Source organism: Mobula hypostoma, chromosome 9 (genome assembly GCF_963921235.1).
Source record: "Mobula hypostoma chromosome 9, sMobHyp1.1, whole genome shotgun sequence".
Taxonomy (NCBI): Eukaryota; Metazoa; Chordata; class Chondrichthyes; order Myliobatiformes; family Myliobatidae; genus Mobula; species Mobula hypostoma.
Genome location: NC_086105.1, coordinates 76,030,910 through 76,044,139, shown reverse-complemented (window position 1 = coordinate 76,044,139; position 13,230 = coordinate 76,030,910). Strand labels below are relative to the sequence as shown.

Below are 13,230 nucleotides of genomic sequence, written 5' to 3'. Positions count from 1 at the left end.
TCATACCTTCCCCACAAAAGACGCTAATGATCCAGAAATCTGACACCCTTCCCCTGTACCATTCCTCAGCCATGTAATCATCTGCCAAATCATCCTATTCTTACCCTCACTGGCATGTGGCACAGACAGCAAACCAGAGACTACTACCCTGGAGGTTCTGCTTTTCAACTTTCTATCTAACTCCCTCTACTCTCTCTTCAGGAACTTATCCCTTTTCCTACCTCTGTCATTAGTACCAGTATGAACCCGATCCAAGACATCCCTGACGCTGTCAGCTGGGAGGGAGCATACCATTTGGGTGTCTGGCATTGAGAGACGGGATGTTCACAGATTCCCCTGTCTACTTCCCCAACTATCAGTACTGCACTCCTCTCCACCCCCCAATCCTTCCTGAGCTACAGAGCCAGGCTCAATGTCAGATACTTGGTCGTGGCAGCCTCCCTCTGATAGTCGGTTCCCCCCCCCAGCAGAATCCAAAGTGGTATACTTATTACTGAGGGGAACAGCCACAGGGGTACTCTGCACTGGCTGCCGATTCCTTTCCCTCTCCTGACAGTCATACAGCTACCTGCCTCCTGCAACTTATGGGTGATTACTTACCTGTAGCTCCTATCTATCACCTTCTCATTCCCCCTCAGTACGAAATGTAGCTCCTGCTCCTTAATAAGGTCTTTACAGAGCTGCAGCTCAGTGCACTTTGTCCAGATGTAGTTATTAGGGAGACGGGAGATCTCCTAAAGTTCCCACATTGGGAACAGCAGCGCAGTGGTTAGCACAATGTTTTACAGTATCAACAACCCAGGTTCAATTCCCATTGCCACCTTTAAGGAGTTTGTATGTTCTCTCCGTGACCGCGTGGGTTTCCTCTGAGTTTGTATGTTCTCCCCGTGACCCTGGGGGTTTCCTCTGAGTGCTCTGGTTTCCTCCCACAGTCTAGAGATTAATTGGTCAATGTAAATTGTCCCATGATTAGGCTAGGATTAAATCTGGAGATTGCTGAGCTTGAAGGTCTGAAAGGGCCTATTCCACACTGTATCTCAATAAATTAATAAATGAATTAATACCACTCAAAGAACATACGTCTAACTCTGGATTCACTCTCAGTGCACTAGCTATGTAGTAATAGACAAAGAAAGAGAAGGAAAAAGAAACTTAGAGCCTCTGCCTGTTCTCACCTAAGCCTGTTGAGCCAAAGCCTGATCACTCTAACACTGTTCTCTCCAACAATGGTTGCTCCGCTTCAACTTTAATTCTCTTTATGGCCTTTGCCAAGTACCTAAGAAATCCTATGGTTACAGTCTGCCAAAAATTCTTGAAAGGTTGTCAGCTCTTTTTTAGATCTCACGCCACCTCAGTCAAAGAACAACTGCTCACGATGATTGCCGCCCACCAAAAAGAAATGGAAGGCCTCAGGCTCTTGTTAAGTCTATTACTTATACAACACTCAGTGGCCACTAATTTAGAATAGGAATGTTCCTGATAAAGTGGCCACAGGGATGGAACCCGGTGTGATCTTCTGCTGCTGTAGCCTATGCACTTCAAGGTCCAGCGTGCTGTGTGTTCAGAGATGCTCTTCTGCACACCACTGCTGTAACGTGAGGTTACCTGAGAGACTGTTGCCTTTCTGTCAGCTTGAACCAGTCTGGCCATTCTCCTCTGATGTCTCTCATTAACAAGGCATTTTAACCCACAGAACTGCCACACACTGGACTTTGTGCACGAAAATCCCAAAAGATCAGCAGTTTTTGAGATACTCAAACCACCCCATCTGCCACCAATGATAAAAGTCACTTAGATCACATCACTTCTCCATTATTATGTTTGGACTGAATGACAACTGAGCCTTGTGATCACATCTGCATGCTTTTAGGCACTGAGTTGCTGCCAAATCATTAACAAGCAGGGGTACAGGTGTACCTAATTGAGTGGCCACAAAGTGTATATTTTAAATTGCAGATTTATATCAGTATTTGAACTTAAATTTCCCAGCTGCTGTGTTGGGATTTGAAACTCATGTTTCTGGATGATGATCCAGGAACCTAACAATTATGTTATTATACCGGCAAAGAGCTAATGAGAAACATAAAAACATAAAAACCATCAGCACAATACAGACCTTTTGGCCCACAAAGTTGTGCCGAACATGTCCGTACCCTAGAAATTACCGAGGGTTACCCATAGCCCTCTGTTTTTTCAAGCTCCATGTACCTATCCAGGAGTGTCTTAAAAGACCCTATTCTATCCACCTCCACCACCATCGCCAGCAGCCCGTTCCATGTTCTCACCACTCTCTGCATAAAAAACTTACACCGACATCTCTGTATGTACTTTCAAGCACTTTAAAACTGTGTCCTCACATGCTAGCCTTCTCAGCACTGGGAAAAAGCCTAACTATCCACACAATCAATGCTTCTCATCATCTTATACACCTCTATCAGGTCACCTCTCATCCTCCAGACAACATCTTGTAAATCTCCTCTGCACCCTTTCTATGGTTTCCACGTCCTTCCTGCAGTGAGGCGAACAAAACTAAGCACAGTACTCCAAGTGGGGTCTGACCAGGGTCCTATATAGCTGCAACATTACTTCTCGGCTCCCAAACTCAATCCCACGATTGATGAAGGCCAATGCACCGTATGCCTTCTTAACCACAGAGTCAACCTGCTCAGAAGCTTTAGCGTCCTATGGACTCGGAACTCAAGATCCCTCTGAACCTCCACACTGCCAAGAGTCAAATACTATATTCTGCCGTCATATTTGACCTACCAAAATGAACCACCTCATACTTATCTGGGTTGAACTCCATTTGCCACTTCTCAGCCCAGTTTTGCATCCTATCAATGTCCTGCTGTAACCTCTGACAGCTCTCCACACTATCCACAACACCCCCAACCTTTGTGTCATCAGCAAACTTACTAACCCATCCCTCCACTTCCTCATCCAGGTCATTTATGAAAATCATGAAGAGTAAGGGTCCCAGAACAGATCCCTGAGGCACATCACTGGCCACTGACCTCCATGCAGAATATGACCCATCTACAACCACTCTTTGCCTTTTGTGAGCAAGCCAGTTCTGGATCCACAAAGCAATGTCCCCTTGGATCCCATGCCTCCTTACTTTCTGAATAAGCCTGCAAGGGGTACCTGATGAAATGCCTTGCTGAAATCTATATATATTATATCTACTGCTCTTCCTTCATCAATGTGTTTAGTCACATCCTCAAAAAATTCAACCGGTTCATTTCCCAATACCAGATCAAGTACAGCCTCTCCTCTTGTAGGCTTATCTACATATTGTGTCAGGTAACCTTCCTGAACACACCTACCAAACTCCACCCCATCTAAACCCTTCACTCCAGGGAGATGCCAATCGATATTCGGGAAATTAAAATCTCTCACCCACAACAACACTGTTGTTATTACACCTTTCCATAATCTGTCTCCCTATCTGCTCCTCGATGTCCCTGTTACTGTTGGTTGGTCTATAAAAACACTCAGTGGAATTATTGACCCCTTCCTTTTCCTAACTTCCACCCACAGAGACTCTGTAGACAATTCCTCCATGACTTCCTCCTTTTCTGTAGCCGTGACACTATCTCTGATCAGCAGCAACACGCACCCACCTCTTTTGCCTCCCTCCCTTTTGAAACATCGAAAGCCTGGCGCTCGAAGTAACCATTCTTGCCATCCAAGTCTCTGTAATGTCCACAACATCATAACTCCAAGTACTGATCCATGCTCTGAGCTCATCCGTTTTGTCCATAATACTCCTTGCATTAAAACAGACGCATCTCAAACCATCAGTCCGAACACGTCCCTTCTCTATCAACTGCCTATCCTCCCTCTCGAGAGAGAGTAAAAGTGGTTCTGGTATAACATTATAATGGCAAAACTGATCATGAATAGAAATTATTGAAATAAATTTTGTTTTTGATTCTATCATTTAATAATGAAAAGGAAAGTGGTGTTATCTTTAAGTTTTTAAGGAGAGGTTATCTTATCTTTAAGGAGAGGTTCCAGAGGATTGAAGGGTTGCGGATGTTGTTCCTTTATTCAAGAAAGGGAGTCGTGATAGCCCAGGAAATTATAGACCAGTGAGTCTTACCTCAGTGGTTGGTAAGTTATTGGAGAAGATGCTGAGAGGCAGGATTTATGAACATTTGGAGAGATATAATATGATTAGGAGTAGTCAGCTTTGGCTTTGTCAAGGGCAAGTCATGCCTTACGAGCCTGATTGAATTTCTTGAGGAGGTGACTAAACACATTGATGAAGGAAGAGCAGTAGATGTAGTGTATATGGATTACAGCAAGGCATTTGATAAGGTACCCCATGCAAGACTTATTGAGAAAGTAAGGAGACATGGGATCCAAGGGGACATTGCTTTGTGGATCCTGAACTGGCTTGCCCACAGAAGGCAAAGAGTGGCTGTAGACGGGTCATATTCTGCATGGAGGGCGGTCACCAGTGGAGTGCCTCAGGGATCTCTTCTGGGACCCATATTCTTTGTGATTTTTATAAATGACCTGGATGAGGAAGTGGAGGGATGGGTTAGTAAGTTTGGTGATGACACAAAGGTTGGAGGTGTTTTGGATAGTGTGGAGGGCTGTCAGAAATTACAGTAGGACATTGATAGGATGCAAAATTGGGCTGAGAAGTGGCAGATGGAGTTCAACCCAGGTAAGTGTGAAGTGGTTCATTTTGGTAGGTCAAATATGATGGCAGAATATAGTATGAATGGTAAGACTCTTGGCAGTGTGGAGGATCAGAGGGATCTTGGGGTCCGAGTCCATAGGACGCTCAAAGCAGCTCTGCAGGTTGACACTGTGGTTAAGAAAGCATACGGTGTATTGGCCTTCATCAATCGTGGAATTGAATTTAGGAGCCGAGAGGTAATGTTGCAGCTGTATAGGACCCTGGTCAGACCCCACTTTGAGTACTGTGCTCAGTTCTGGTCACCTCACTACAGGAAGGATGTGGAAGCCATAGAAAGGGTGCAGAGGTTTACGAGGATGTTGCCTGGATTGGGGAAGCATGCCTTATGAGAATAGGTTGAGTGAACTTGGCCTTTTCTCCTTGGAGTGATGGAGGACGAGAGGTGACCTGATAGAGGTGCATAAGATGATGAGAGGTATTGATCATGTGGATAGTCAGAGGCTCTTTCCCAGGGCTGAAATGGTTGCCACAAGAGGACACAATTTTAAGGTGCTGGGGAGTAGGTACAGAGGAGATATCAGGGCCTATGTTCCCTCTTCACTGTGCGCGTGCACACGTTTTTCAACCAGCGCACAAAGGAAATTAATGTGCGCACAAAAGGTTAATTATCTAAAATAACGTAGTAATTAATAATTATACTTATTGAAAATAATCTTTTAGCTAAATGTTTCTTCACTAGTTAGTTGGTTTTTCAAATACCACAATGCACGTCACCAATTGATTCACTTCATTTTGCGTGAGGCAAAATTAACAAGATAAGAAAGCAGTATCTGGGAGACAATATTTCGTGGAGTGACAAAGTTAAAGTTTTGCTAAGCCAACAACGTGAAGAAAACGTCACAGTAGATACAAGTTCGCTCTTGACTTTTATGAATAGTCTTTGTGTTCATTTAGAAGAAAGGTTTCCTGAAGATGAGGTACAAGAATGGTCAGCTTTTGATTTCCCCGCAATTGCAGATTGTGACTTTAACATTTGGAGATGAACAAGTTAATGCCTTATGTCTAAAATATCATGATTTTCTAGCTGAAAATACTGTAATAGTTAGACAGTTAAATGATTTCAAATTTTCCATGCAAGGAAAAATTAAATCCAAACTGATTTCAAACTTTGCTCAAATGGTGGCATTTGTACTTAAAAATGAACAGTTTTGTGACCTTGCACAGTTGATGGACATTGGGGGAACCTTTCTTGCGGCTGGTGCGGACTGTGAGCGAGGTTTTAGCCTAATGAATCAACTCAAAAACAAGCTGAGAAACCGTTTAGGTGAATGTCATTTGGATATGTTAATGAGAATCAAAAGCTATCAATTGGATGGAAGTTCTATTAGTCTAGATAAAGTTTACAAAGAATGGGTAAATACCAAAGACAGGAGAGAGAAAACCTAACTGAGTGACTTAAATATGAATGTTATTTTGTTGTTATTCTGTGCAGTTTTATGTCAAATATTTTGTAAACCTACATAAACTGTGCCATGTGTGCATTCAGTGCACACATACTTTTGTCACAGGAAAAAAATTTGCACAACATGAGATTTTTGTGTACACTGACTACTGAAAATTAGAAGGAACATTGGTCAGGGTTAAGTTTTTTACTCAGAGCGGTGAGTGCGTCGAATGGGCTGCCAGCAACGGTGGTGGAGGTGGATATGATAGGATCTTTCAAGAGATAGGTACATGGAGCTTAGTAAAATAGAGGGCTACAGGTATGCCTAGTAACTTCTAAGGTAGGGACATATTCGGTACAACTCTGTGGGCTGAAGGGCCTGTATTGTGCTATGGGTTTTCTCTGTTTCTATTTTTTTTTCAAAATAGTGGGATACTCACTCTGATATGGATGATTAAAAATCAAATGATTGTTCAGGCCCAAATAGTTAAATAGTCCTTCTACCTGTCACTGTTAAAACAACAACCCTGCAGTGACTTTAAGAGATTAGTTTCAATAACAGATTAAACAATTCATGAAATGAAAAGACAGTAAACTCTCAATTAGAGTTCTATAATTCTTGAAACAAAAATATTGAGTTATTGGTTAAGAACACTGAACAATAATTGTTTGCACATACGGCAAATACTGACTTCATTCTCAATTCCGTTTTACTAAATTTGAGAGCTTGAATGGATTTTCTGGTCTTGAGTTGAACGTTACATAATGAGCCATTCATCTAACTCAGTGTCCATTAATCTCCATTTGATTCTTTTGAGCATTCAGTCTATAAATTCAATTAACATTTTATGAAGGAAACCATCACAATCGAGATAAATTACAAATATCATTTTTGATTGAATCACTCAACATGCAAATCAAAATGTGTATCTTCAATTCAGCATAATCTGATTTTTAAAAATGTATTTAATTACCTCGGTTTAGCAAGATAGCTGATGTACTGTGTGGTACATTATATAATACATCAAAGTTGTATCTTTGTGTATGTATACATAGCTTTCTTGTGAGTATTGCATAATTCACAGAAAAATGCCTTTTTACCCTTTACAGAAACAATGTTTGCTCACAGTAAGAACTGTTCAATATTCCTATGTACAAGTATATAGAATTACTAAAAATGTTGCAGATGTTGGAAATCTGAAATAATGGAAATTCTAAGCAGCTCAGACAGCAGCAATGGAGCTCGAAACAGAGTCCAATGACTCTTCTGATGTAAAGCGGTCGGTCCACCTGAAAAATTAACTTTGTTTGTCTCAACCCATTGATGCTGAATGACTGCTGGGTATTTCTCACACTCCATTTTGTTTCAGATTTTCAGAAACTGCTGTGTTCTGCAGCTCATAAACCCAGCGCCCACTTTATTATGTAACCTGTACACCAGCTTGTTAATACAAATATTTAATCAGCCAATCATATGGCAACAACTCAATGCATAAAATCATGCAGACATGGTCAAGAGGTTCAGTTGTTATTCAGACCAAACATCAAATTGGGGAAGAAATGTGATCTAAGTGGCTTTGTCCATGGAATGATTGTTGGTGCCAGACAGGATGGTTTGAGTATCTTAGAAACTGCTGATCTCCTGGGATTTTTACCCATAACAGTCTCTACAATTTATAGCAAATAATGCAAAAATAAAAAAAAAATCAGTGAGCAGCAGTTTTGTGGATGAAAACTCAAATCATCATGTGTTACAACAGTGAGAAGCAGAGAAGGTGCTGGGAACACAAAGCATATCAATCCGTGAAGTGGATGGGCTACAACAGCAGAAGGCCATGAACAGGAAGTGCCCACTAAGTGAAGATCTGTCATGTTCTGTTTTCTTTCCCTAACCATCCTCATTCATTTACTGACTGAGGTCTTTTAAGCAGCTTATCTACCTGTCAGCTTAGCTCTCCTCACTCCTCTTCTGCAACTTTAAACACAGTCATGTTTTCTCTTTTCCTGTTCTGATCTGAAATATGAAACATGCTACTCCCTCCACAGGCGCTGACCAACGTGTTGATTGTTCTTATCATTGCACAATGTTTCCTCAGTAAACTCAAGTGCAATAGAAGGAGACTGTTAACCATTGTATCACTTTAAATATAAGAGAAGTCAAAGACAGCAGAGAAACAATAGACAGGCATGTAATATGGCACACATTTGTGGGAAGTTAGAGGACCATGAAGCTGTTAAAAACCAACAGAAGGCAACTAAAAAAGCAATAAGGTGAGAAAAGATGAAATATGAAGGTAAGCTAACAATAATATAAATGAGGATACAATATGTTTTTTTTTAGATATACAAAGAGTAAAAGAGAAGTGAGAGTGGATGTTGGACTGTTGGAAAATGACACTGGAGAGGTAGTAATGAGAGAGAAAGAAATGGTGGAAGAACTTCAGTATTTTACATCAGTCTTCACTGTGGAAGACAATAGCCAATAATTTGAGAGTGTCAGGGCAGAAGTGAGTTTAGTTGATATTACTAAGGAGAAGATGTTTGGGAAGTTGAAACGTCTGAAGGTAGATAAATCACATGGACTAGATGCACTACACCCCAGGGTACTGAATGAGGTAGCTGAAGAGGTTGTGGAGGCACATTAGGAGAATGGGCAAAGAAGTGGCAGATGGAATATCATGCAGGGAAGTGTATGGTCATGCACTTTGCTAGAAGGAATAAAAGTGTAGACTATTTTCTAACTTGGGAGAAAATTCGGAAATCAGAGGTGCAAAGGGACTTGGGAGATCTCATTCAGGACTCCCTAGAGTTTTACTTGCACACTGAGTTACTGGTAAGAAAGGCAAGTGCATCTTATTTAGTAAATTTGCAAATCCTTTCTTCGAAACAATTACCTCTTCCCCGCACCAGACTACCAAATACAGTATTATATTTGAAGATGATTTCAATTTTGATGACACTCACTGTAGAAAGCAATGAAACATAATATTACTGTCATATCCACCTTCCAAACTTACATAAATGGTATAATCCCTGTGTTGGCCATGGCATATGATAAGCCCAAGAGCCCACTGCCCATGATGGCATTGCTCAGGTTAAAGACGGACATTTTCATGGAGGTAGATCCAGACTGCTGAATAAAACAGAGATATAATGTTACTTTGACAATCAAGCATAACAGGTAGTTGGAATTATTTTATGTCTGGCTAAATTATGTCATTTTGCGTACAAAGCTTGTGAGTGAGTCATACAGCTCAGAAACAGGCCCATCACCCCAACTAATCCATGCCAAACTATTAATCTGCCTGGCCCCATCGACCTGAACATGGAGCAGGTTTCCATCCAAATGTCTTTTGAACGTTGAAATTGAACCCATTTCCACCACTTCCACTGGCAGCTTGTTCCACCTTCTCACCATCAACTGAGGGAAGAAGTTCCCCCTCATGTTCCCTTTAAACTTTTCATCTGTCACCCTTAACCTATGACCTCTAGTTCTAGTCTCACCCGACCTCAGTGGAAAAAGCCTGCTTGCATTTACCCTATCTATACCTGTCAAAATTTTGTATGCTTCTGTCAAGCTCCTCTCCTGGTGATCATCAGAATTTTAAATAGCTAAACACTTAATATAACAGAACTAAATAATGTTAAGGGGATAGGTTACATTCTTAATCTACCTTCCCTAATGGGACACAGTGTCGCCCTCTCCCATGGGTAAGTTTTGGCTCCCTCTAGCCCAGAATTGTGTAGAAAACCTCTTCCTCCCCAATCAGGTACACAGACTCCTTCATTGCCTTGACCACTCACAGGTCCTCCCTTCCTTCCATTATGCAACTTCAGGACTGTGTAGAGAGCCTCCCACTCTACCAGTGTGAAAGATTTCTCTATTCCTTCCTACTATGCACAAAGCATCCTGGACTTTTAACCTTGTACAGAGCTTGTTTGTAGTTCAGTTCTTCCCTGCTAGTCTCCCACTAACTACAGTTTGCTATGACCTCTCATCCATGACCGTCTGTCAATCTGACCAAATATAGACAGGGATGCTTTTATTTAAATCATGCCTTCCAGTTATGATCAGCAGAGGAGTCCTGGTGTGAGGGATTGTTAACACAATAGATTCAGCAGATGCTGGAAATCCAGAGTTACACACAAAAAACATTGAAGGAACTCAGCAGGTCAGGCAGCATCTATGGAGAGGAAGAAACAGTCGACATTTCCAGCTGAGACCATTCATCGGGATATTTTTGCGAAGTCCAAATGCCCTGATGAACATAACATCTAAAACTTCTATAGATTGTGACGGCGTCCTGAATTACCCCTATAAACTGTGCTCGATTACCCCTATGAACTGTGCTTTTGAAAAGAGGGAGAGAGAGTTATTTAACACCGACATGTTGTTTTGAAAAGAGAGAGAGAAAGAAAGAGAGAGAGAGAGAGAGAGAGAGAGAGAGAGAGAGAGAGAGAGAGAGAGAGAGAGACAAAGACTAACTGTTGGACTGTCACTTTAAGGCATGAGAAGGAACTTTTGGATTTCTGCTGAGTTGAAGAGAGACAGTACCGAGCAGCTCATAAGTCGCTATGGTGACCGAGGGAGGTGTTATTTGATGGACAATCGATGTTATGATTTTTTGGCAGCGTGTTTATACTTCTCAAGGACATTCACCTGCTTGTACATTTCTTACACAGAGAAGGGAAGGAGGAGTTATTTGAGAGACAGTTGGTACTCAATACGGTGAGATAAATAGGAGGTCAGATGATATAGACCTCAGATACATGCTTTGGACACTGAATGAGCTTTGTTGTGCCCGCAGAAAAAGTGGGTTTTTGGAGGAGCGATCAGGCAAATCGATCAGTCGCTCTTGCAGTGAGAAAAGGGATTGACTGGTGGGGAGTTGTCCATGTGTCCACCATTGCCTGGTTTGATAGCTCCACCACAGAAAACCGGTCCCCTTTGTTGTGGTTGCAGTCGGTGACTTTGAAAGGATTTCAGAGGACAACAGGAAGATCGACAGCCTCAGCTCAACTGAAGACTCAAATCTCTCCCTCTCTCTCTCTCCATCACTACTCAACTCAATACCATGGACTGAACTGAACTTTACTCATCATGGTAAGACTGTAACTTTTTACCCCTAGACTTGAAGAAGCTTGGCTTTTCACATATATTTCCACACTTACTGATTTACTTACTTATATATATAATCATTGCTAACCCGTTTAATTTACCTACATTTATATTACTGTATTGCATAGTTACTAAGAAATATTATTAGTTAATAGCTATACTGGACTCCAAAGTGTTTTCCATCTCTGCTGGTTCTTTATTCCCGTCACGGGGTACGTGACAAGATGTGTGATGGAATTTATATTGATTAGCAGCATCATGGCCTGGTATGGAAACACTAATCCCCTTGATTGGAAAATTCTACAAAAAGTAGTGGATACAGCTCAGACCATCACAGAGAAAACCATCCCCACCACTGAGCACATCTACACGGAGAGCTGTCGCAGGAAAGCAGCATCCATCATCAAAGTTCCACACGGTCCAGGTCGTGCTCTCTTCTCAATGTTGCCATCAGGAAGAAGATACAGGAGCCTCAGAATACACACCACCAATTCCAGGAACAGTTATACCCCTCAACTATCAGGCTATAAACTAGAAGGGATAACTTCACTCACCCTATCACTGTACTGTTCCCACAATCTATAGACTCACTTTCATCTCATGTTCTCCATATTTATTGCTTGTTTATTATTATTATTATTTGTTCTTCTTGTACTTGCACAGTTTGTCGCCTTTTGCACACTGGTTGTCTGCCCTGCTGGTATGTTCTTTCACTGATTCTATTGTGGTTATTGGATTTATTGAGTATGCCAGCAAGAAAACAAATCTTAGGGTTGTAAATGGTGACATATATGTACTTTGATAACAAATTTACCTTGAACTTTGGAAGAAGTTGTTTTGGGTGTCTGGATTCCCATCAAGGTATCCTGACAGTTGAGCTAGGCTCTGGTTATTAACGTGTTATTTTATGGAACCATTTGTCTACACCCAAAAATTGAAATAAACTGAGTAACTATAATTATTGAAACTCTATTTAATCATCTTCTACTAACTTTGTGCGTCAAGAGTATAAAGCCTTGGTGTATTTTGAGTACAGAAAGATTATTCCAGGCGATTCACTCGCCAGGCCTCCTCCCAATGGTTAGCTTGTGCTGAGCAAAGATTTCTTACACCTACAGTTCATTCACCATCACAACTAGTGGATTCATCTCCTACTCCCCTACCCCAACCTTACTTATTTCTGGGCCATATAATCGCGTGGCCAAGTGGTTAAGGCGTCGGTCTAGTGATCTGAAGGTCGCTAGTTCGAGCCTCAACTGAGGCAGCGTGTTGTGTCCTTGAGCAAGGCACTTAACCACACATTGCTCTGCAGCAACACCAGTGCCAAGCTGTATTGGCCCTAGTGCCCTTCCCTTGGACAACATCGGTGGCGTGGAGAGGGGAGACTTGCAGCATGGGCAGCTGCTGGTCTTCCATACAACCTTGTCCACACCTGCGCCCTGGAAACCTTCCAAGGCGCAAATCCATGGTCTCACGAGACTAACAGATGCCTAAAATAAATAATCACATATCTCAACATTTTTCTAACCAATATTTGCATCTTATCTCTCCTTTCAAAGGTCCTATATACATTCTGATAGTCGACACCATTAAACTAGCAACAACTTACTTCCCCCTCGTTTGGAAGGGAACTTGTGCTTTCAGCAGCATCGTTATGAATTCTTTTTCTGCAAAACAATAACGTAAGTATTATTTAAAACCATTTTATACATTTATTTGAATTATTCTTTGCTTTATTTCACATATTTAAAAATGAATATCTATCATATTTAAGTGACTAATAAAAAATATGTAATATTATTTACTTTAAACTTGTCGTTTCTCAAATATATTCATATGACCGATCAATGTAAATATTCTTTATCACAAAGGTAAAAATGTCTATGAAATAGTGTAAAGCATCTTTCAACTTGTGGACCTCTTAACATCAATTAAACTATTGGGCCTATTGTGTTCTAGTTCCCTGACCATTCTTCCTGTGGAAGAAGTCATAAGTGGTTAACACAACTGAGG

The 13,230-nt window shown here is 41.3% G+C and overlaps 1 protein-coding gene and 1 long non-coding RNA gene across 4 annotated transcripts in view; one reads left to right on the top strand and one right to left on the bottom strand.

Annotated features, from left to right (window-relative positions):
* Nucleotides 1–13,230, bottom strand: part of LOC134351802 (sodium-coupled neutral amino acid symporter 1-like) — a 99,959-nt gene that overhangs the window by 59,829 nt on the left and 26,900 nt on the right. For 2 of the 3 annotated variants that reach the window (XM_063058501.1, XM_063058502.1), the window contains exons 3-4: nt 12,827–12,884; nt 9,116–9,231 (exon numbers count right to left, since the gene is read on the bottom strand). In XM_063058501.1, coding sequence (XP_062914571.1) covers nt 9,116–9,231; nt 12,827–12,884 — 174 coding nt within the window. The remainder of the gene's footprint in view (nt 1–9,115; nt 9,232–12,826; nt 12,885–13,230) is intronic. The other variant, XM_063058504.1, reaches the window with a different exon arrangement.
* LOC134351804 (uncharacterized) overlaps nt 1–13,230 on the top strand; it is a 42,350-nt gene that overhangs the window by 9,982 nt on the left and 19,138 nt on the right. Inside the window, exon 3 of the long non-coding RNA XR_010019256.1 lies at nt 12,777–12,899. This is a non-coding gene — a long non-coding RNA (uncharacterized LOC134351804). The remainder of the gene's footprint in view (nt 1–12,776; nt 12,900–13,230) is intronic.